The 25,929-nt window shown below is 34.2% G+C and overlaps 1 protein-coding gene across 8 annotated transcripts; it reads right to left on the bottom strand.

Moving 5' to 3' along the window:
* LOC141592594 (BTB/POZ domain-containing protein At5g48130) lies at positions 1 to 25,023 on the bottom strand. Of its 8 annotated transcripts, XM_074413326.1 has the most exons (11): positions 24,050 to 25,023; positions 23,710 to 23,812; positions 22,808 to 22,870; positions 20,170 to 20,235; positions 18,295 to 18,477; positions 17,487 to 17,629; positions 17,240 to 17,322; positions 3,010 to 3,134; positions 2,442 to 2,511; positions 1,183 to 2,343; positions 1 to 884 (listed from the first exon to the last, which is right to left on the bottom strand). In XM_074413326.1, exons 8-11 carry the CDS (start codon positions 3,102 to 3,104, stop codon positions 237 to 239), a joined length of 1,974 nt encoding a protein of 657 aa, XP_074269427.1. In that variant the 5' UTR covers positions 3,105 to 3,134; positions 17,240 to 17,322; positions 17,487 to 17,629; positions 18,295 to 18,477; positions 20,170 to 20,235; positions 22,808 to 22,870; positions 23,710 to 23,812; positions 24,050 to 25,023; the 3' UTR covers positions 1 to 236. The 8 variants fall into 8 exon arrangements, with proteins under 8 accessions (XP_074269427.1, XP_074269428.1, XP_074269426.1 ...); XM_074413327.1 differs by lacking the exon at positions 22,808 to 22,870 and having other exon boundaries at positions 23,710 to 23,806; XM_074413325.1 differs by lacking the exon at positions 22,808 to 22,870 and having other exon boundaries at positions 18,295 to 18,393.
* Positions 25,024 to 25,929: the final 906 nt, after the last annotated feature.

The following is a 25,929-nucleotide window of genomic DNA, read 5'->3' on the forward strand; positions in this document are numbered from 1 at the left end:
AAAAAAAAGTGTACAGGAGGTATATTTCATATAAACATGAGAATAAATTGCTAAATTGCCAAGTACGGTATATGGGAATTCTCCATTTTTAATGGCTTCAACTATAATTTTGAACAAAGACCTTAATATTATTATTCATATATGGATCATACTTTAAACATATAATCAAAAAACATATATGCATCTCCAGCCACTTCAACAATTACCCTTCTTTCGGAACCTATATATTGTTTGTTCTATGAACCTGAAACACTAGGCCTTCTTTTTAGTTTACCTCTTCCAAACAATGATACCCTTCTAAAGATCTTCAATAATTTACCAGCATACTTTCTCTGTGAAGAAAAATTCACTGAACCAATACAACCAGTAACTTGTCCAAATGCATCCCTTCTCTTACTGAATGATCTAATTTTCGATGAAAAGCCCGGAAAATCGTCTGTGTCCTTGACTGACTGCTGTAATCTAAGGCTCTTCTTAAGTGACACAAGTTCCTGCTCAAGATTTTGAATTCTAAAACTTGTCGATTCGTATTCATTTCTTGGTATATCAGGCCTTTGCAAGTCTAGTTCATTCTCTAGCAAGGACTTTAAAGGGTTGTTAGCAATGTGAGACCCATCAGTGAAAGGGCTTTCTTGTAAATTATTTGTTTTTGGGTTTGAAAGGGTACCTGACAAGTCGCCGGAATATGCAAACCTGAAGGAGTCGGAACAGTGTCTGAAAGCCTGTTGTGTGTTCAGTTGTTGAACAAATAATGCCTGAACAATCAGTCTCAGTGGCATTAACTCATTCTGAACTGCTTCTATGCACACCTCTTGCGATAGTTTTTGGCAAATTAGCTGCTTGCAAACTAAGCTTTTTTCTTCTTGTGATAGAGCTGGATGTCCCTGAACAGATTTAAAGGCATTATCATCCAACATTTCGGAAACAACTGTTCACGTAACACTATCACGGTAGACTCAACCTGATGACCTGAGATCGTAAGTTATTAAATGTCGACTTTCAAAAACTCTACTTTACTGACCTGAATTTTGATCGACTTTCACTAACGACCTGATGTCCGAGAGTGGTAGAAAATTGCTAGGTTGTTTACATAGGCACAGATAAAGTTATAAACTGGTCCATTGATATTTATCATGAATAGGATTAGATATGACATCGAACATAATTCAAATGAATACTCACCTGGATATAGACATTCATTGCTCTATACAAGTGATCATGGCTGTTTCTGCAAGACACAGGCACAACCTCAACAAGCTTCATGAACTCATCAACTGTCAAACCTGAGTCACGAGCTACCCGAACAAGATACAAGTCCCATAGTTCAGCCACAATTGTATTCCCCATTGGAGGTGTCTCATTTACTGTCATAAATGAGGAAAAATATCTCGAAAATATACTCTCCATAATAGCTAGCTCCATACTTGAAGAAATCAGCTCATTTGGCTCCCTTGGAATAAGGAAATCCTCTACGTGAGCCAAAGGTAAAAGATGTATAATTTGTTCTTGCAACTTTAGTCTGCCATCGTTTAACCCGCCAAGTTCAAGAGATCGTGCTAACAAGGCAAAGTAAAAACCAACAGGAATAACTCGACTACCCTTTTCTCCAATAAGTAACAAATCAAGGATCCCTTGCAATATTTCCATGACTTGGTCACTTGAATCATTCACATTATTATCGCTTTCTTTGTCACATAGACACTCCCAAAATTGTCGTGTTTTCTTGGAAAGAACCCATTTGTTAGCATAGAAAACAATGATTGGACTAACAAACCTTTCCCTCATTCCTTGTCTCCTTAAAGAGCTAATTATCCTTTTGAAAAATCCGAATTTTAAAGCAATAAGATCCTTTATCCAAAGATCTTGGCTTACTATCTCCTTTACAATGTCGCAACTCCAAGGATGAGTAGAAAGGGTATCTAGAGAAGCAATCGGCCTTTCTCTTTTCCTTTCAGGGTCAAGAATTTCCATACAAGCCATAAAAGCAAGTGATTCTATACATCGGCTTACTATAAGAAGGTCCTCTGCCCAAGGGTGCAGAGTTTGGCATTTTTGTAGGACAATAAGAGTATCATCCCAACTTTGTAGGACTACTTGGTTTAGGTAGAGGTCAGTCCGAGAAGAGAGGTTCCCGGAAGCATAAGCCTCGGTCATTTCGAGAAACTCTGAGGCGCATCTAAGGGACGCGACATTAAAGGGATCTATGAATGTTGAAGAACCGTAGATGAACAATGCAATCATCTCAAATGTCTCCGAACCTCCTGGGAAATTGGCTGGTAATTCGACTTCTTGCCATTCACTTAATTGTCTCTTGAAGTATCCACTTTTAGCCATTAGTGGGAACTGTAGAGAATCAAAGGAAATGTAAGCTTGGGTTATATTAGTGATCAACTGAAGTTGAGTTTCGAACTTAAAAAATGGTTGAATTTGAATGGCATTACCTTATGCAAATTAAAGGATTTTTCAGCAACACGAACTCGGACAGTTACTGGTAGACCTGTCTCTTGGCTCCTGGAATCATGAAGTTCATCACTATATATTTAACTAAACCCGAATATCATTGAATAAACCAAAATAAGGGACTACAAAACAGTCGATGTGTTTTTCATTGTCGTCATCTGAAACCAATTTTATTTGACTTGAAAAGTTTTCAAATAAGTGTAAAGTTGCGTATATCAAATCTATACCCCTCCGATCCACTGGCGAGAGCCTATAGGGAATTGTGATCATATTGTTTCTTTCAGGATAAAGAGAGTTGCAAGGACAGTCCTGGGTATCACTATTTTCTTTACCAGTTAAGCAAGGTGACAGTAGGACAATGTTGTTCTAGTAGTTTACTCTTGTACAAAGGAATACACATGTTCAAGTGATGGCAAAGCTAGCTAGGTTATGAAAAACTTAAGAACAATACTCCCTCTGTTCCGATCAACAGTTATCTATTGTGTTATACAGTATGAAAACTTAAGAACAAGACGGGCGGGGTACATTGTAAGAATAAAGAGGGGTTACCATGATATAATCTTTATCTTGAGAAGGGCAGTGAGATTAGGTGAAGAGTAAGGACTTGATAAGAAGGAAGACTCCTTAGGGCTATATGCTTCCATAACTTCAATATATCTTGAATGCAGAAACTCCTATCATATCACATGTTTTGGAAAAACGTAAGATCACCGCTTGTGCATAAGCATATACAATAATGTTGGGAGTTGTATGATATATACAATTGAAAATCAATGTGTATACACTAGAATGACATATATATACCGGGATTATGATACAACCACACAGCGCATATACGGAGTATGACTTTTTTGAATAACATTTTTAAGACATTTTCGAATCCATAAACACAACATTTTTAATCACATATATACAAGTCATAATCAAACAATTCTATAGCCTATATAGGGAGACATAACAAGGAGAAAAGCAAGCATTTGGGGATTAGAGAACTACTGAAGTGGAAAATGTGTATGGAAACGGCCCTATTTCATTGAGCCACTAACCTTACCTCTATACTATTTTTGACTTCCTAGGCTCACCAGTGGTTCTTAGTTTGGCTCGTTATAGTACATGTTCATCATTCATCTATATTTTATAGCGGTCGATCGAGCCAAACTCAACCCCGTCAGATGACTTTGTTTTAGGTGATGATGTAAATGTGAAAAATCCTAATACTAATACTTTATCCGGACCAAATAGTGTATTCATATCCACCCTTTTATAGCAAGCTCGGGCTAGAGATAAGAATACTCCCCGTGTAACAGTTATTTGTTAACCTTTGATTAAAATATTTCTCACAACTAATAAAGAGGTAAATAAATAATTAGAAGGGATAGAGTATTTCTATAATTAAAAGTTTAGAACGGGCCCTTAAATAAGTGAGGCGTATAACCTAAAGTTCATTACTCGTCATGTATGTTCAAAGTTCAATTAATACAAACATCCATTTGTCAAAAGAGCTTTGGATTCCACTTTAAATTAACATCAATAACCATTATTGTTAGCTTCACCTAAACTTCCCAAAACAAAGAAAGAAACTAAAAAAGACCAATAAAACAAATAAACAAGACAAAAAAAAAGTGAATTAACCATATCCTCCTTTTTTCTGATTACTTACCACTTTTGATTTCAGATCAATTCTCTTTGTACTTAACTTGTACTACATTACTTAATGTTTTATCTATGGTAAATCTTGAACACGAAAACTAATCAAACTGACTTAAAAGATATAATGACGATTTGGGAAAAAACAAATTGTGAAGGGATAATAATTTACCATTTTAGACTTAAAACTCAAGAATGACCTTTGAATAACTCTGCTTAATGTGGTTTCTTCTCCAAAAACAAATCATCGAAATTGAGATGATTGAACTAAGTATATGCTAATTATAAAGAGAAATACTAACCTGAACAACCCTAGCTTCGGAATTGTGAAACCTTAACTAGAAAGGCTAGAATAAAAAAAAAACATTACTCGCTGCCTTAAATGTCGTCGTATTTTTCCAGTTTGAGGTTTTACCTTTGTATTGTAAACACAATACAATGGTCTATGAAATGTTTAGAATAAGGGTCTTAAAACAAAGAAATGAAGTTACGAGATCGGAAATCCATGAAAAGTTGACAAAAAAGAGGAGAAAAATGGGAAGGAAAGTAAGGAGAAGATAAAGTGCGGAGGAAGTAAGTTGTGTGAATTTGTAGCACAACTAATCTAGTAATCTAAACGAAAAGGGTAGAGTTACACCAGGTGTATGAGGGCTCTCATACACCACCAATGAAAACGCGCCACTTGTCCAACTCAAAGAATCTGATTTTATCTAATTAATCCCTTGATTCCTTCATTAATTACCCTCCCTAATTAATGTCCTCGGTTTTGCCATATATTTTATTAATTAAATAAAACTTCTCTCCTAATTTATATTTAACTGTTATTTATATTATTAATATTTTTGTGTATTTCAATATTTATGTATGCATTTGTATACCGTATATTTATACTGAGGCGGATACATTAATTAATACGTTATATTTGTACGTTTTGCATATACGATATTAATACGTTATATTTATACAATATATTTTGTATAATTATTTTCATTGATTATTTTTATATGTATTTTTCGTTTTAATTTATTATTGAATATATTTGCGTTACGTATTTCAAGGTTTTATTTTTTTATTATTATTATTGATAAATTGTTTTTGCATTTTATAAGGCAATCGTTTTTACATTAAATTTTCTTTGTTTATTTTCAAAATATTAAGTATGAAATTAGTGAGTTAAATAAAAAAAATAAAAAAAAAATTATTTTTTAATTTTCTTTAAAAAAACTATTGGACATAATTATTTAATAAAAAATTCTTAAAAAAATGTTAATAATATAAATTTGTTTGACATAATTATTTATGGTACAACTATTTTTATTTAAATACTTTTTTTTACATAAAGTACACAAAAAAAACTTGTTAATAAAAAACATACCGCAACAAGGTTCGAACCTTAGACGTCTGGTTAGAAAATGATGTATCTTACCAACTGTGCTACACGAATTATTTGTTTGATAATCTATACGTTGTTATTTTTATTTTGTAATGATTAAGAAGATGAAAGGTCGTTAGGGTTTTCCCCACCTAACTTGCATTTGGCGGTAAACCATGCATTGATTGTTTTTTTTTGGAGGGAAATATTGTATTATAAATATAGTCATTCCCTCCAAATTTTAATTCATCCAAACTACATCTTCCCTACTAAATTAATTTAACTATCCTAAAGTGAAATAACAAAAATGTCGGAAGAGAGGAAAGCCCATGCAAGAGACATTGTGTGCACGAGATTGTTCATGAGAGAAATAATCAAACAAGTTGGTCCTACAAATGTCCAAAATGCTTTAACGAGAGCTAGTCCAGGTTACCATGGAAATACTTTCCTTGTCGATTTATTTGAGGAGGAATTTAATATGCTTAATTGGGGTAAATTTGAACTCGACAAAATGTATTGGAAGAAAATTGACGATGGGATAGAGATGTTAGCTACCCCTAAAGTTGATTCCTCCATTGTTAGGGTGGAGGAGGTAGAAGAGGACGAAGTAGTGGAGGTGATTGATGTTATAGCAACCCCTCCTAAGCCGAAGAACTCCGGAAAAGCTATGGGGAACTCGCCATGCACAAAAACCCCCGACATCCTCCCTTCAAAGATGTCCAAGAAGAGGTTCGGGAGGACTCGTCCAAGAAGGCTCAATTCTAAGAAACTTAGATTTGATTCTTGTGTTGGTTGTAGTCATTAGGTTTAGTTTTTAAATTACTTTTTTGTTTTTTTTTTTTCCCTTTGTACGTCGTTTTTAATATTAATGAAAGTAATTTTCTTTTCATATTACCTTTCTTTTAATTTAATTGTCCTTATAAATTAAAATTAAAAAATATAAACCAAAAAGGGCGATTTTATCATACTCGATAAAATGGAATTAAAAAAAAAAAAAAAATAGTGTAACTCTTACTATTCTCCATAAAATTGAATTATTAACGTTTGTCTTCCCTATGCATCTTAATTTATTTTACAGATTTCGAAAAGGCAAGTAGATTAAAATTATTAATGACCAATTATATTATTAAAAATAATAGTAAATAATATATATCTTAATTTATTTACATGTTTTTAAATAATTGAAAGTAAATATTTTATGTAATTCGTAGACTAAAGTAACATATTAATGCCGAAACATATTTTTAAATGTTAGTTTTATTAAGTTAAAATATTAAAATATAAATTTTATTATTGAAAACATAATATAAATATACTGATTACATTGATAAAGTAACATATTAATATAATAAATGAATATAAAAAACAAGTTTTAAAATATTAAAATATTAAAACAATCGTTAAATTGATATTAAAATATAAGTTTTTATTTGTTATGAAATAAAAAACAACAGTTAAATTTATATTAAAATATAAGTTTTTATTTTTGTTGTGTTTAAAAAACAACGATTAAAAAATGAATGGTTTTACTTTTTTTACTTAATTTATTTTGTTTATTAAGTTAAAATATTAAAATAGAAATATAATACAAATGTTCTACATAGCTTGTCGCGTTGATGATCATCCAAATTTTAGTCCATCATGGTTTGGTTAAAATAAAATTTTAGGGTTTATTTGGGGTTTAGGGTTTATTTGGGGTTTAGGGTTTAGGGTTTATTTGGGGTTTAGGGTTTCTAGGTTTTTTAGGAGTTTTGGGTGTATAGGGTTTATAGGGTTTATTTGTGGTTTTAGGGTTTTTAGCCATATGTACGATGTATGTGTAATACGTAAGGTTAAGATGTAAATTTAAGACCTAAGGTTAAGACTTAACGTTTGATCAATATGAGTTTATATATGATTAGAACGGGATAATTGATTAAGATACCTATGTCTTATGGTTTAAGATGTTATCGATCGTGCATTGCTATTGAGTAATCATAGCAATATACGATCAATACGAGTTTAGATCCCAATGTATTATGGTCCTATGTATTATGGTTGAAGATGTTATCGATCGAACGTTGCTATTGACTAATCATAGCAATATACAATCAATACGAGTTTAGATACCTATGTCTTGTGGTTTAAGATGTTATACATCGTACATTGCTATTGACTAATTATATCAATGTACGATCAATACGGGTTTAGATGCCTATGTTTAAAATGTTATAGATCGTACGTTGCTATTGACTAATCATAGCAATGTACGATCAATACGGGTGTAGATACCTATGTCTCGGGACGTAAGACCTAAGTTAAGTTGTTATCAATCGTATGTTGCTATTCACTAATCATAGCAATGTACGATCAATACGGGTGTAGATACCTATGTCTCGGGACGTAAGACCTAAGTTAAGTTGTTATCAATCGTATGTTGCTATAATTAGTTAATTATTCCGATCAACAGTGTAGGACTAATTTTAACAAGTTTCTAAGACTTAAGATGAGATCGTACGTTGCTATCGACTAATCGTTGCAACGTATGATCAATAGGATTGTACGAATATTTTGGCGGGAAAAGGACAATCTAGTGTTAAAACAACTTAAAAAGTGATGGTACTTAATAGTTAATCGTGACCGTTCAGTTGTAATTAAAATATTTGATGATATTCCACATTAAATCGTGGCCGTTGATCCTATAAGTGACCAATCACAAATAAAGCCACGGATTGGTAAATATTACAACCTTTATAAGCATTTTTTTTTTGTTATCATATCAACTAAAACATAATCAAAATCTCTCTCTAACTTCTCTCAATAGTACTTATTTTCATCTCTTTCTCTATTTGTTCAACTTCTCTCTCTCTTCTCTCAATAATACCTTTAATATTCTTAATTCTAATTTAATCCTTATATTTGTATACGTCAAGATGGAAAACGCGGCCGTTGATGTTGTTAATAGATCAATTAGAGGTAAACAAGCTTTGGTGGATGAGCTCTGTGTGACGGAGTTGGAGCATGTTTCGAGGATGAAATCCCTTATGGAACGCCGCAACCGTTGGCATGAAAGAGGTATCAAAGATTTCGACAAATCACTCGAGTCCCTCATACAATCCTTCTTACGTGACTATCAGAGGACATACGATTTCAGGAAGGACTTGGAGAGGGAGATCGGGGCCTTAGAGGCTATTTTGCCTTCTTTATCTTAGAAATTAGTTTTATTTTTTTTCCTTAATATTGTAACCTTTAATTTAGTTTTAGTTTTAGTTTTTATTAATTTAGTTTTCCTTAATATTGTAATCTTTATTTTCCTTAATATTGTAATTATAATCTTAGAAAATTTTGTCTTTTAGTATTCCGATGTGTTTCTTTAATTTTCATTGCATTTATTAATGAACCACCACATTTTATTAATTTAATTTTATTTAGTTTAATTTAATTTAATTTATTCATGTTATGGTTCACCAAAGGTCACCATCCTTGTTATAAATACGAGGGGAGTTAAAAGAAGAATCACCTTTCTCCCTAACCTTTTCTTACTCATTCACTTTATCTCTCTTTATTTTCTCTCTAAAAACTCGATTTTTGAAATGGCGAAATAAAATTGCAGGCCTTAACGATCTTATGATTGAATCTATGAGTTTTTTGGAAGAACAAGTTTGCTGTCTCCGTGAACAGGAGTTGAGGGCGATGAAGATGGTGGTCGGGGCGATTAAAATTCGCAACGATTGTTATGCAAATGGCATAAAGGAAATGGAGAAGGAAACGGATGGTTTCATCAAATCCGTGTTGGGTACTTATGAAAAATGTTGCAAACTTAGGGAAGAATTTGAAGATGACATTAAGATTTTACGATCCTTACTTAATAAGGATTAGGCTTAATATTGTACCTTTTTTAAGTTTATCTTAATAATAATAATCTATTTTCGTTCTTACATTTTGTCGTTTAATTCTCTACTATTTGTTTTTTTAGTATAAATTTGATTGTTAATTTTGCAAATCAAGAGACATGCATGTGGGTAATGAAAAAGGATCTTCATAGTTTTATAAAATATAATACAAACCAAAGGATCCGTCTCGTACATGAGACGCTCCGGTGATTAGGGTTTCCAACCGGGCGTATTATTCATAGTTTAATTGAATTTATTCATGAACCACTTAATTTAATCTAATTTAATTTATTTAATTTAATTCATGAACCAAAGGTCACCATCCTTGTTATAAATACGGGTGAGTTAAAAGAAGTATCCATTTCTACCTAACCTTTCCTTACTCATTCACTTTATCTCTCTTTATCTTCTCTCTAAAACCTCAGAAATTTCAAATGGAAGGACTTCACAATATTGCTATTGAATCAGAATCGGTTTAGAAGAACATGTTGCCATGCTCCATGAACAGGAGTTCAGAGTGATGAAGATGGTGGTCGGGGCGATTAAAATTCGCAGCGATTGTTATGCAAAAGGCATGAAGGAAATGGAGAAGGAAGCGGATGATTTCGTCAAATCCGTGTTGGGTACACATGAAAAATGTTGCAAACTTAGGAAAGAATTAGAGGATGATATTAACATTTTAAAGTCCTTGATTAATAAGGACTAGGCTTAATATTGTACTTTTTTTTTTAAAGTTTATGTTAATAATAATCTATTTTCGTTTACATTTTGTCGTTTAATTCTCTCTTTTTTTTTTTTTTTTTTTTTTTTTTTGTATAAATTTCATTGTTAATTTTGCAACTAAAGACACTTGCATCCGGTAAATAAAAAGGATCTTCATAGATTCATAAAATATAATACAAACCATACTTACAATAATCCTTACAAAATACGAAATATTAACTAAAATTAATTAAAATCCAAGAGATTCAAGTTGAACAATCTCCCTTTCAATTTTGCTAATTTCTATTAGCGCTGGTTCGCGATTTGCCCTTAATATGCTTATCATATTATCCATATTTGCTTGTACGTCATGCATCCCTCTTGTTATGGCCATGTCTCGTACATGAGACGCTCCGTGATTAGGGTTTCCAATCAACGTCAATCTCTCGCAATAGAGTGAGAACGTTTCTGCGATCCATTGTGTATTGAAATAAGAAAGCAACAAACTGTCTATCCATCCAAACAATTAAATTAAATTAAGAAGCAACAACCGCACAATCAATTAAATAGATAGTTAAAAAAATCGATTTGGGTTTGGGATTTATTCAATAAAATCAATTGTGACAAAAACAAAAAACCCAAACAATAATTGAAGATAAAAGAACAAATACCTTGATTGATAATGGAGGAGTATGGATAAAAAAGATTAGGGTTTGTGTCTTTGAAAGATAATTTTGAGATGAATGTGTTTTGCCTTTTATAATGGGAAAAGGTAGTAGTTAGGGTTTTAAAATCCTTTTTTTTTTTTTTTTATTAAAAGTTGTGACTTGATTTGATTTGGAAGTCAAATCGTTTCTCAGAATTGAAGACTTTATGCATGCCGCCGGATTTTCTTACACACGCAACAACAATAGTCATTTCAAGTTACAATAGTCATTTCAAGTTGTGTTATGTCAAATCAAATTTGAATTGTTCATTTTTTATTACTCTTTTTGGTTGGTATTATGTCAAATCTCCCAATTGTTCGATTCATTATTCTTTTTGTGTTGTGTTTTGTCAAATCAATTTTAACTGTTCAACTAAACAAGTAAAAGAGATGGAATTGAATAAAGTACATCAATGGAAAATACTAGAAGTCCACATTTTATATAATAATTTAAATATTTTACAAATTAAAAAACTAACAAACCGAGATGAATACCCAAATAGGAGGAAAAAATGTGGATTTGGGTACAACATCCAAACATACATACATACATACTAAATTAATTTGAAAAAAATTTAGCAATAACTTTTTCAAGGGAGTCATTCTCTTCCATGAGAATGCTCCTATTCTCCTTTATTTTTGGAGGTCTTGTATAAGCGATTCATAATCCGCATGCAACCTCATCTGCTCCATCTCCGACAAGACGTCATGGCTAATACCCATCTCCCGAATCTTATCAAGGTAGTCGTGGATCTTCGTCTCTAAATCGTCTAAGCGGCGGATATAGTATTTGTTCCTCTCCATGTGTATCAATGTTAGGCGAATGTTCTTATCCATTATATGAAAGAAGAAGTTTGGTGTTTAAAGATTTAGGGTTGTTGAGCTTAGGGTTTTAAGAGAAGGAGAAGAGGAAAAGCAAAATGAAGAATGGTAAATTGTTGGTTGAGAAACTAGGGTTTGCATTTAGTGAAAGTGTATTTATAGATGAGATAATGAAACAACATGTGGCCTTTCAACTGCCACGGATTTTATTTTACTTAATAAATTAAAATTAATAAATTTTGTTGAAGGAGTTGGGAGAATTTTTTAAATAAATATGTTTAGGAAATGACATTTTGTCCTTCAATATTCCAATACAATGAAATTGTGTCCTTTAAAATTCTTTAATCGATTTTTTTATTTTATGTAAATAGAAATTATCGATTTTTTTATTTTACGTAAATAGGAATTATCGATTTTTTTATCTTACGTAAATTATCCCGTTACATGTATGTAAGATATATTTAATCTAAATTGTTCAAGTACGATAAATTGAATTTAAATTAACTAAAACAAACGCTAGTAACCATAACAATTCTTGAATAATATTTGATTCAATTACACATTTTACACAAGAAAGCACCATAGGTGACTTGGAATTACGCCAGTTCTAATGATATAATCCCTCTCCATCTCCCAATAGTTCCTCCATTCACCTTCTACGTCGCGATCATCAATCTCATAATAATCAAGAATAGCTTGAATGTCAAGTACGACAATTCTCGCTTCAAGTAAGTTGGATACGGCCGAGAGACAATTTAGATGTCATTTTCCTTGTAAGAGGCCTTCTTGGCCTAGGAACGATTGGGTAAGTGTCACAACCAGGTAAAAACCCAACCTAGCGCCTGCAAGATCAATAAATTTCTGACGATTGATCATCACCCTTTCCATGAACTCCTCCCCAATTAAGAAATTCGGTTTCTCTTTGAGCAACTTGTCATAGCTTTCTAGGGTTGTTACAAATGAGGGATCGCAATATGGTGACGGCAAGACACCCATAATCTTAATATTTGAAAGATTTTGTAGTTGAAAAAAAAAAGTCCTATATGACTAAATCATAGGGATTTATAGGGAGTGTGGATAATGGTAGGATTAGGTTGGCGGGAGAATTAGGCGGGAATTTTTCATCAAACTAATTAAAAGAAAATGAGGAAGAAAACCTTCCAACTTCCAAGTAAATATTAGGTTTTATTTTTAAAATTATAAATAATTAAAAATAAAATATGAGTAAGAAATTAAAAATAATTAAAAGAAAATTAGGGAGAAAACCTTCCAACTTCCACCCACCGTAAATAGTAGGTTTTATTTTTAAAATTAAAAATAAAATATGAGAAAAAAATAAAAATAATTAAAAGTAAATTGAGATTAACCTTTCAACTTCCACAGTCAAAGTAGTTCAACACAGCAAACTCTAAGTTCATCAACTCCATCACCTTCATCTTCTCAAAACAACCTTCATCATTTAAAAATGTCGAATAGTTTTGATTTAAATGCTTTAGATATCGAGGAGGAGGGAGAAAACGAAGTCATTGACGAGAATGAAACAAATGACCATCGAATTGTTACGTGATGCAAAGACATGTTCGAAGGCAATGAAGACAATCAACCAAATATTGAGCCTACGATTGGTGCGGAATTTGAATCGGTGAACAGTTCTTTGCTTTACATTATACTTACGCTTATAAGACGGGGTTTGAACTTCATGTTCGTAGTAGCCAACTTTTGGCTCCCTTCAAGGAGCGAGTGTACGTCGAAACGGAGTTGGGGATAAAGAACCACGATTCCACATGATGAACAAGATTAGGTTTATGTGTTCAGAGGGCAATACGACGAAGAAAAGCTCGTGTGTAACACCATGTAAAATGTATGTATTTGGGAAATTAAATCACGACGGTGGGAAATTTGTAATCAGTACTTGTGATTTGGTACATAATCACGATTTGAATCCTGAGGTTAGCCGGCATGTAGTCAATTATAGGCACATAAGCGAATATTTCAAGGCCAGGTTGGTGTTGAGCAGCCAGTGGCATACCAATTACCCTAACTTCAACACATTAGTTAGGGAGGTTGGAGGGATTCATAATCTACATTTCAATGGGCAGGACGCGAGAAACTTCATCAACAGCGAACGTCGCAAAAGTAGGTTCCGTGGTGACGCTAAAGAGGTCTTAAATTATTTTGAGGGCTTAAAAGAGCGAGAATCCGATTTTTACTACGCTTTGTTGAAAGGGACGCGGATAATAAGTCATTGAACATTTTCTCGTCGATGCACGATGTCGTGCCATGTACAAGGCTTTTGGTGACCCATCGTCGTTCGATAGTACATTCCTAAGCAACAGTGCGGATGCCTTTGTCCATTCGTTGGAGTTAATCATCATGGAAGTACAATATTATATGCAGCGGCTTTAATTTCATACGAAGACACAGAGTCATTCGAGTGGGTGTTTGAGAAGTGGATAGAATGTATGGGTAGAGCTCAACCGTCTTACTAATCGATCAATGTAAAGCAATGGAAGGGGCAATCAAGAAAGTGTTCCCGGAGACTAAACATAGATTATGCCTTTGGCATATTCTTCAAAACGCGATAAGAATCTAAAAGACCACCCACAATTTTCTCAGTTGACGAGAGATTTGCGTGCGCTTGTACACGAGAGTATCACGGAGGAGGAACTGCAAGATATGTGGGACGATTTCATGGAAAAATACAACTTGCGACGCAACAAATGGTTGAGGGTGCATGGGATATGAGACAGGCGGTGGATGCCTGTTTTTGGAAAGACACTTTACGTGCGGGTATGTCTTCTACTCGGAGGAGTGAACAAACAAACAGTTTTATTAAAACGTATACATGAGCATAGAAACCGGCTGATGCAATTCATGGAGCGATGAGGATGCCATAGAGAAAAAGGTGGAGGACGAGAAAGTCAATAACGCCAAAGACATTAAGAGCCCACTTAAATGGGATCCCATGATATTATTCGAGGATATCTTTAGTAAGGTCTACACAAACAAGAAATTCGGAGAGGTGAAAACAGAGGTATATGGTTGTATAAGCACCAATGTCGAAACTCTTCCAAATAGTTTGGGTTTCATCAAGAGGTTTAGGGCCACATCAAAAGTGACAGAAGCATTTTGGAAGAAAGATCGAAGAAGTTTTGAAGTGAGTATTGACACAATCACTGGTGAGTATAAATGTGGTTGTAAGATGTTTGAATTTAGAAGGATCTTATGTCGCCATATCATGAAGTGTCTTGATGTGTTGGACGTAAAAGCTATCCCGACACAAATACATAATCGAGCACGCGCAAGGATTTGGTTAGAGGATACGAAAATATTCGGGTTGGGTACTACAACCCTGATGAGTCGAACGTGTTAAAAGGTCTCTTGAGATAACGGTAAAAAATGATTACATTAAGAGGTTGGCTATGCAAAGTGAAGGGTCTTCTCCATTTATAATAGCGAACCGATGAACTAATCAAAGAGTTAGAGGCTCATCTTTGGGATACATCTATAGATTCATTTGCGGCAGGTGGAGTTTCCTCAAAAATGTGGGGTCGTAGGAGACTACGACCTAGGGAGACTATCATAAACACACCTCAACAAGAAGGTGACATTAGAGACCCCCCGACAAGCGAGGAATGGCGGAAGACGTATTGTCAAACAGACAAAGAGAAGGAGAAAGACAAATGATGAGGATCCGACAACCACTACGCTCCCCCCAAATACGAACCCAACCCGACATGTTCCAAACGATGATGCTTCATCCTTTATGAGTGGCTTTAGTGGTACACAAAATACTCCACGTTTTACACCGTCACAAAATACTCCGACGTTCTCCCAATCGCAATTTAGGTCACAATATTCAAATTCTCAATATTCTCAATATACAAATTATAGTCATAGGTTGTAAATAGGAAGTATGATTTTTTTTTTTGTATATCATTTGACTTCTTTAAACAAATAATGTATGATCAATCAAAATCAATGACTATTTTCCTTAATTCATTTTCACAGTATTGAGTATATGTCTTCAAGTATTAGAATAGCATACGGTTAACTTGTGCAAAATTATGCCAAAAACAAAAAGAAAAACCCACAAGAGGATTCGAACACGAGACACTTGGAAAGCATGAACTAAGTAAGGAAACCACTGCACCCACTAACTTATACTGTCATATGTCCAGTCCTATATATATATATAAGGTCTTTTTAACTTCCGGTCATGGATATTAGCAAATAAAATATTTATCAATTTAATTAAAATTTTAAAATAATGTGTATAAAAAAAGACATAACTTACTCATACCCACATAAGCAAAAAAAAAAAAGTACAATGAAAATTAATCATAAAATAAATTTAATTTTAAATTTTTTAAAAAAAAATTAATTTCAAGAAATTAAATATTAAAAACAGTGTGTATAAAACAAAACATTACGCAAAAAAATAAATTACAACGAAATTTAGGTATAATTTAAAATAATATAACACAAAAGAAAAGGTATTATATGAAAAAATATTAATTGAAAAAAAAAATTAAAAAAAAAAATTAACGTAAATACATAAACATACATATAAGGAATAATCATACCGTATAAAGAAATTGATACAATACGTATCAATTAACCGTAGCGTATATCAGGATCGTGTACGTATATTAGAGGTATACATAAATATACGAAATATTAAAGGTATATACTGTATACATAAATACTAAAAATAATAAAAGGTATTAGTAATAAATAAGACTTAAATATAAATTAGGAGAGAAGTTTTTTTTAATTAATAAAATATGTGGCAAAACCGAGAACATTAATTAGGGGGGGCAATTAATGAAGGAATCAAGGGATTAATTAGATTAAAAAAGATTCTTTGAATTGGACAAGTGGCGCGTCATTATTGGTGGTGTATGAGGGCCTCATACACCTGGTGTAACTCTACCATCTTCCCTAATCTAAATCTAAGTCTTGAACATCCAAAACGGCACGTCTTTAATATATTTTCTGAATATTCTGGCATGTTATTTGAGTATGCTTTTACTTACTTCAACCAATGTTTTCAATCCCCAAAATCTTAATCTCAGTAAATTTCATACAATTTTCAAACTAATGAGTAGTTTATTTGTGAAGAAATGTAAAAGTCTCTTCATTGGGTTCGATGTTCAAACTTCAAAGCATGGATACTTGTTTTACGTGAATATATTAATGCATGCATGCATGGGGTTTTGGAATTCTCAAAGCATAGTTAGCAGAATAAGAGGTTCATTTCCTTGTTGCACAAGCAACACATTCTTTTAGGTCAGAAATATTGCAATCTCAGTCATCAATATTTGACATGATGAAATTATTAAAAGACAGGAAAACTATTATAGAAAATCGATGATGTAAAAGGCAAATTTTCATTTAGGATAGGTATATTTGTATATTCGTTTTAAGTTTAAAATGGGTCAAATACATGTGGGATGAATAAGAGTATAAGAATTAAGACAAAAACAAAATGCATAGAGAAAAGCAAAAGATTTGTCTCATATGCCCATGTGCATAATATTTGACTCTTTTTAATATTAAAACGAATACCTCCATCTTTAGGAACACTAGTTGGATACTTGGATGTAAAAATAAGTGATGTATTATTGTATTAACTACTGTAGAACAAAAACGTACCTCTGATAAGAAATCATGAAAATCTTGTTCCTCATATCCAATTCAATTTGAGTTAATGCTTCTATGAGTACTGAAGTAGTGACCTGAAATATGATTTTCATTGTAAGAATATGACTTTCATTGTAAATACGGCGCATTTGTGTGATTGTCTCATCGACTATAAATGCATAAATAATGAGTCTTCTTCTTGCATCGTCTTCAATTCATCACGAAAAGAAAGGTTTTTTTTGTCAGTCGTAAAACTGACCTTACTTGCCAGATATTGGGGTCTCTCGAAGAATTTTCACTGTCTGTCCTCCTGGAAAGAAGAGTTGCAATGTAATTGCACTTCTGTGGACATTGAAGGGTTGAAACCAATTGTCCATTCAACTCTTCCTATCCATGATGTACCTGAGTAAAATAATAGGAAAAATACCTATATTAAAATTAGGCAATTAAAAACCTCAATTTTCTAATTTCACCACTTAACATCAGTAATAACAGGTGTTTGAGGTAAAAATATCCAAACTCACAAAAATATTAATTACACAAACATTAATGGCTACAACTTGAAATTGGAACATTTCTGCCACGTCAGAATTTTAAAAAAAAGCGTATTTGCAAAAGTGATCCGCACCGATAACACCCGGAAAAACGAATCGAATTTTACACACTTTGAGTTTCAAGTTTCATTTACTGTGGTGTCATTTAAGATAAAACATGTACGGAGTACTTATGTTTACCATTGGCATTCCTAGGACTAAATTACAGGTTCTGTTACAGAACAACTATAGCATTAGAAAATACAGAGTAGCATGAATATTGAAAACAAGTATGCGGGGGACAAGGCAGAAGAAATATAGCCTTAAATGGTTAAAGAAATATGCTTAGCGCACTTGGCATGTAGGCTATTTCCTTTACATCCAATCTGGGGAGGATGAGTCATATAGCCTCACAAGAATGAAATTTGTGAAGAAACAAGGAAAAGTGTTTCAAAGTAAACATAAAACATCAGATCCGATGTTTACTGCCTTCTGACTAAAACCATAAAGATAAAGGCGGAAAAGGAGATGAACCTCAGCGAAACTTGTCTGGAGAGAGCCATTGCAGAATTGCAGTGGTGCTTTAAGATGTACAATGACAGGTATCCGCTTAATAAGCATCCGTGTCATCTCCTGAAATTCCCATTAAACAGTCTATGCTACTCAGGCACGGCTGAAAGTATTGTACACGGATGCATATCCAAGTGCCAGACTCATCTGTTTAATGAAAGACATTCATGTTTCCGGCTTAAAGTAGGCTTCAAGTGTTAGATACATGTCCGAGTGTCAATTGCCGGACACCAGTACATGAGGTAATACGAAGTGTCAGAATAACATAGAAATCCGCACACAAATGCAAGTTTGTAATTCTGTAAACTGCTACAAACGAAGTCTAGGGAAAGAAAGGAAGAGGAAGGATGAGATCAAGTTCGCTGAAGAACAAAATAAAACATAAAAATTTGCTTCCAAATTGAGATGTCAGATAATCTTCATACCGCTATGATTTCATAGGGGAGGAACACATCCATGAGCTTAGTTAAAATATTCAGCTTCTTGGGACCAGATTGGGCTCTAAATCTCAGAATCATCAGATGAAACGTTTTGGCTTGTGTAATACTAGTTATTGTGTATGTGTGTGACTGTGTGAGCGAATAGCCGCAACAAGAGTTGAAGAGCCCAAATTATAACACATATGCACCACAAAATTCTAATGTCAGAAGAAAACCTTTTGATCCAAGTAAAAGCAGTTCACTGCAAAAAAATTTAATAATTGCTCTCATCTTCCACGAAATAGTAGGTAAATTCCCCAAGCAAGTGTGTGTTTTAAATTCCGTATACTGTCAAGCAAAAGCTAACAGTGTAGAAAATAGAAACACAGGATTCAGGAGACTGAAAGTTATAGTCAGACCATTGCTACTCCTGAGTAGATCTTGGAATGCAGAATGCCTTTGAACAGGAGGGTTGTGGGACCAGGGGAGGGGTGTCAGAGAACAGGAGAGACTAGAGAGGTGTAGGGGGAGGAGTGGGGATTTTGGATTGGTTTGTTTTGTATTCTTATTGTTAAATGCAGGTATACAAAGCTACACCCTTTTCAAAGAATTTGTCTAAGAAGTTTCAACAAAAAAAATAACAGAAACAATGCACTAATATTAAACCAGTTGTGTAAGAAGCACAACTCAAAAGAACAAAAGCAAATTCCCTGACTTGGGCCAAGGAAATCCCAACCAATTACAAAAGTACTATTAATCGACCATGACTGAAATCACCCTGCACACTCGCAAGGCTACATTTAGGAGCAACTGAGTCTTATAAGGAGAACAGTCTTGCAGTCGTACAAAGACGCTTTCACTACTAGACCAATCATGATGGTTTTATGATAATGACCTATATCACTATATGAGTATATGGCAACTGCCATTAAAATATCCACACAATTCCAGAGGAGATGAACATGAATATCCCTTTTTTGGGTCTGCACCTACCCCTCACAATCTTATCTTTTTACATTCTTCAAGCCTCCTAACGGAGACCTCGGGTCTGCGGTATGTGTTACTGCGTATTACATGGCCAAATCGTCTTAAGTGATTCTCCCTCATTTAATCATTTGTAGGCATCCGAATATGAAACAGAAAGTAAAATGACTCAATTTCGTCTTCGCTTCTTATTTGTGAAGTTGCAGACTCGCGGTGTCTCTATATGTCTAAGACAAGTACACAAGGACAACTTTAAGTAAATCCGAATCCCCTTATCTGCCATACAGGTACCGTTGTACAATGGTATTCTCATTGTAATATATGTAATATACTTAATGAGAGTTTACAAGCAACACACCAGGAAGTAAGACACTAAGACCTTAATGATACAATGACCGAAATAGAATAGGCAAGAAAGCTAAACAGATCAACTTACTTGTTTAATGTACATTGAGATAAATTACTCTGTAGTTGAAATCATCACTCCTGCACTCCTGCACTCCTGCAGCAAAAGACTTCAGCTCAGTGCTCAAACCCAGCTTATCGCTACAGTGATACAGCATGACACTAATTTAAAGGCATACGAAGATCAACCTCCTTTTTTGAAAGCAATAGACAAATGTAATTTACACCAAAAAAGTAATGCACATGTACAAAGATGACACCAAGGGTAGTGACACTCATACAAAACGAAGAGCTAAATTACTAACATCTTAAAGCTCTCATGAATACAATGATTCCTTTTAATCATAGAACACAATTTGATAGCTAATGGAACAATTGCTTTCTTCTAGTTCTTCTATTATGCCCTTAACTTGGCTCCTTAATTCTCCACTCTTACTTTTTCACATGTTAGACTTCCTTTAAAATCCAAAAGGAATATTGTTGTACAAATTTTATTCTGAAAACAATATTCCCTCCTAGTCATGAGAAATTCCCCGTATCACCTTTTTCTGGCCTATGCTTCTCAATTTCTTACTATAACACTATCACCATCCTTATTACTCTCCAGACCACCCACACCCATTTAATCTCTCAGCCTCATTTAGTCCAACCCAATCATAGTCACCCAAGTACATCACCACCAGAACCACCCAAACACCACAGCCACAACCACAATTCTCACCGTAACCCCCTAAACACCACAGCAGGTTGGCTCCAAACAGCCTGGTGGACAACAAGGGAAGTGTGCAAAAACCTTGTACGTAAGGAACAGTTTATGTAATTACAGAAAATCCCGCAGACACACATCCAGAATAATACCATTTAAATCCACAAGCAACTTATGCAACCCATTACATCCAGAAGCAATCAGATGCTCTTAAGATAGGTGGTCTTAACGATGCTTGCCAATATCTAGCCAATACGATTTAGCTCATAACTTAGACTCTATTGTTTTTCACCATATATGGAAATTAACCTGCGAGTGTAAAGAGGTGTCGCACGTTGCAAGGCTAAACAGTTAAAAAAAAGGTACATTAGATAAAATCAGGGTATAGATTTCTTGAAAAGAAGTTCTGAACTATAGCCTGATTCTTTTCGCGCTTCTGCTGGCCAAGTTCCATCCTTTTGAGCTCAAACAAATGTCGAATGACATGTTACAAAACATAGGTAGTTGGATATGAAATTGGGTAAACCACCTAAGGAGTACTGGCAAATTGCAAATATCATCTAAAAGTGTAGGTAAATCAAATTTTCCATTAACATTGATTCAAATTCTTCAAATACTAAACTGCTACTTTAAGTATTAACATAGATGAGAATTGATAAGTAAACATAATTCTACAGGAAAGCAGTAAAACTAATCATCTCAAGATTCTCAACAAAGTTGCCAGTATAGCCAATTAGCCACATATGAATATATGATACCTAACTGATAGTTATAAAAAGTAGAAGAAGTTGTATTTGCACAGAACAAGAATTTGCATGATATATGAGATGACAATTCCTAAGAACTCACTAACCATTTAGAATAAAAACAAGAAGCTGTGTGACTTCTGAGTTGACAATCCCTATGAGCTCACGCACCACCAGCACCCAACTCAACACTACAACACAAAGATATAAGGGGAGGGAGTCCTGGACCTTGATCTTTTTTATAACATTTGATTTGTTTATTCTAGTCTTTCTCCTCATGTATTCTTAATGAAGTTACTGCCAAATGCTTTACCTTCATTCTCCAAACATCCCTTCCTCCCAGTTACCCTATCTAAGGATTTCAACCATGCGGTTACTCAAAGACAATCACCACTACCTTTGTATATTACCGGACCATGTCCCTTTACTTCATCCAAACCGATATTGCCAATCGTACGGCAACTTCTAATCCATTATAATCACCATTGTCCACCCCTTCACATCTCAGAAAAGATACATGAGTAGTTGGAACAATCTACACTCAGCAACATCAAACATTAAACAGTGTCTCGCTCCAGCCTATGGCAAGGAAAGGAGTGCCAAATGTAGGTTGCCTAAATCTTGTGTTTATACACAATAGCAAGTATTTCTTTCTCGATATAATCCATGTTAAAGATTGGATCCAGAGTTTCAACTCAACAAAAAGACGATACACAATACCAACAATAAACATATGATGGCCTTACAGAATCCCACTTGTGCGATGTTCATGGAAGAAATGATGGAGAAATAAAAAAAAATGGAAGATATTATTGTGGATGAGATGGAGGAAAGTGGATGGGAGTATGGGACATGGCCACATGGGACATGGGATGGAAGTTGATCTGACTGGCCTATGGATTTTAATCCACCTCGTCAACACACACACCAAGCAACACAGAGGTTTTATGTTTTTTTTCCTACCGCATTCTCGGTTGCTATCCTTTTACCAAGTAAACTAACCAAGTAGCCTTGCGGCCAGGACCTAAATCCTACAACCAAACACAATCTAATGGCCTTGCATTGAACATACTTGAAATTAAACTAACCAAAAACGAACCACACAACTGTTCATCATGTCAGAGTAAACCAGACCTACATCCAAAACCAACTTGATCTAATCTTCATGGTATATACATGAACTACTATATTTTACCAACATATAACAGAATGCTTACTTCAACTCTGATTAATGTTTTCCAGTAGTCGGTACAATAACACTTGCCACTAACTTAAGTTGTCTTCATCTCCGCAAGAAACATCAGTCACAATTAAACTCAGTTATATCTTGAAGAATGGCCACATTCCAAAGAATGGTCCGAAAACACTTCTTGCTAACTAAATTTGAAATTTCAGACCGTTGTACAATCAAAGCTCTCCAGCCTGTTACTACGTAATTTTGAGGCAGTTCTACAAAATGAAATAAAAATTCACAAGCATGTCTAAAAAACAATAAAAGACATTTGACTAAGAAACCTCCCCTCATCTCCTATCAAAGATTGGCCACTTTACGAATAACGGCCTGATTAACCTACGAAGTTACCTCTGCTGAACTTCAAAATGCACACTACAAAGGCTCTCGGCTGGATAGAGCGTCCAATCAAAACAATTAGTTCACTAATTCCACATAGAATTGATCTGAAAACACTTCTTGCTAACTAAATTCCAGACCTTTGTGCAATCAAAGCTCTCCATCTTGTTACTGCATAATTTTGAAGCGGTAATTTTACAAAAAAAACAATAAAAATTCACAAGCATGTCTATACTTAGAAACCTCCCTCATCTCCTATCAAAGAATGGCCACTTTACGAAGAACAGCCTGATTAACCTATGAAGTTACCTATGGCAAACTCGCAAATTCACACTAGAAAAACTCTTGGCTGGATAGAGCGTCCAATCAAAACAATCAGTGTACTAATTCCACAGTAAGGAACAACATACACAATAATCGTCGAGGTCACATAACATTGATCATTCCAAATTCCACCTAAACCTAACTTTCTCCACCAAAATTTCAGATTTACAGCATACAGTAAAATTTACAAACCTATGTGAAACGCAACGTCTACTAATTACTGACCTGCTGTTCCACAATACTGTTGTTAATCGAGTTCCATCCCGAAACCAATTGGCAATGGACGGAGTAACGCTTCAGTTTATATAGCATACAACTGCAACTGCACCTACAAATAACGACATTGTCGAATTTTGCTGTAATAAACATGGCAACTTTTCATTTTATCTCGGCCTATATTCGGAGAAAATAATGGAAACAAGAAATTAATAAAATGAAAACAACATTTCCATTGAAACAAGATAGATAATTCATTGATCAACTTTTACAAAGTGATCAGGAACCGAAAGAAGAAGAAAAAAATCTCATGTTGTCAAAATTACGTCGGAAAATGTGGTAAAAATACCTTGAATTAGCTTGTTTTAACATCGCCGCCATTAATGTCGAAGGAGAATCCGTCGCCGGAGTGGCAGGAGTTCGCACGAATGCGCGCGGCTCAAGTTGTGGCACTGGCACACTGTGCGTAAGGTGATGTTGTATTTTCCTTTTATGCTACAAAAATTGGTAATGGCGAAATTTAAAAAGATTGGTAAAAAGTAAAAGGAAAAATTATATTTTATGGCCTAATATGTTTCATTTTTTACAAATTATCACCTATTTTATTCAACTTTACAAATAACCACCTAACTTTCATGTTTATCCATGACGTTTTTAGGTAATTATCGACTCGATTTCAGTTTAATTACTTCCGATCATTTTCATGACCAAAATACACATACTAATTACATACATCCTCTAATTATTTCACACTCCCATTCAAACAAAACCCCCAACCCCCAAACCAATCCAGAAAAAGTTGTTCAATAATAGCTAGGGTTCTTCAGCAAACTTCTGGGTTTGTTTATTATCAAGTAATTAGGTGATTGAAACCCTTTGAAATGCTCCAAAATCCAAACGTGAAACCTGTAAAGATTTCCTGAATCCAATTCACTACGTCTCCAATTCTCCTCTCTTCTTCCAAGTTCCAATCATGGCTGCCACTTCTACCATTCCTACTTTCACTATTTTCAAACCCAATCTCCCTAATTCCACACCTACCCTCTCCTTTTCCCCTATTTTCCCAATTTACCCTTCATCGTCGCCCCCTCCATATTCTTGGATCAGTGCTTTGTTTCTCCTGTAAACAAAATCACCCGACATATTATAAGTTTGCTGAAGAACCCTAGGTACAATTTAACAACGTTTTCTGGCTTTGTTTGGGGCTTTGGGGTTTTGGTTGAATTGGATGAATAGGAGTGGCAGAGTGTGAAATAATTAGAGGGTGGATATAATTAGTAAGGGTATTTTGGTCATGAAAATGATCTGAGCCGTTAAAATGAAATCGAGTCCATAATTACGCAAAAACGTCACAAGAATGTAATAAGTTGGATTGGTGTGGATAAATATGAAAGTTAGGTGGTTATTTGTAAAATTGAACAAAATAAGTGGTAATTTGTAAAAAATGAAATATATTAGGTGGTAAAACATAATTTTTCCAAAACTAAAAATATAGGTGCAACCGTGCGAGCAGGTTTAAATTTGGAGTGGAAAAATGCCTAAATACTATCCTACAACCAGTTGTATAATAGAATTGTACAACCGCCTCAAAGTTGATTAGCTCTTACACAGAATTGTTGAGCTATTTTACAAGTTATGGACCGGAATCGGATTATCCTGCAGCGAACTCGAACTGAATTTATCATTTTTTGAAGAAACAGTCTTCAATCTGGTTTGTTTAAGACCGGTTAATTTAGGTCTCAATCGAATGGTTGAATTTTATATGTTTTAAAGACCAATCATTAAAACATTATAAAGCAAATTGAATTGTTTTAATTTTTTCTCTTTTCTCACTTTCTTTTTCCATGTACTACGATGAAATGACATTTGGGTAAATGGGAGGGGTAGTATGGTCAAAGTCATACTGTAATGAGTAAAACCTGTACTGCATAAATCAACATCCAAAAACAATTGGCTTTTGATTTATTGGAATTTCAACATAATTATCGTATACAAATAGTGAAAAAAAAGGGCGGCGAGTGTCTGAGTGATGGTGTTGGGTGCTCGAGGTGGGGACGATAATGCAAGGTTGTCATGACAACGTTGGGTGTTAGGGCTTGGTGACGTGGAGGCAGTGGGATATGATGATGGGGAAGGTGTCATTGTGGTGTTTTTAATTTAGGGGTGGTGAGTAATGGTGAAGTGGGAAGGTAAATGAGCTAGAGGGAAAATAAATTCCTTTTTTTTTCG

This window comes from Silene latifolia, chromosome 7, assembly GCF_048544455.1.
Source record: "Silene latifolia isolate original U9 population chromosome 7, ASM4854445v1, whole genome shotgun sequence".
Taxonomy (NCBI): domain Eukaryota; kingdom Viridiplantae; phylum Streptophyta; class Magnoliopsida; order Caryophyllales; family Caryophyllaceae; genus Silene; species Silene latifolia.

Coding starts and splice junctions, on each gene's coding strand:
- LOC141592594 (XM_074413327.1), bottom strand. CDS start 3,104: ATGGAAGCATATAGCCCTAAGGAGTCTTCCTTCTTATCAAGTCCTTAC. Junction 2,344..2,441: donor AATCCTTTAATTTGCATAAG/GTAATGCCATTC, acceptor GATTCTCTACAG/TTCCCACTAATGGCTAAAAG. Junction 885..1,182: donor CAATGAATGTCTATATCCAG/GTGAGTATTCAT, acceptor AAATCTGTTCAG/GGACATCCAGCTCTATCACA.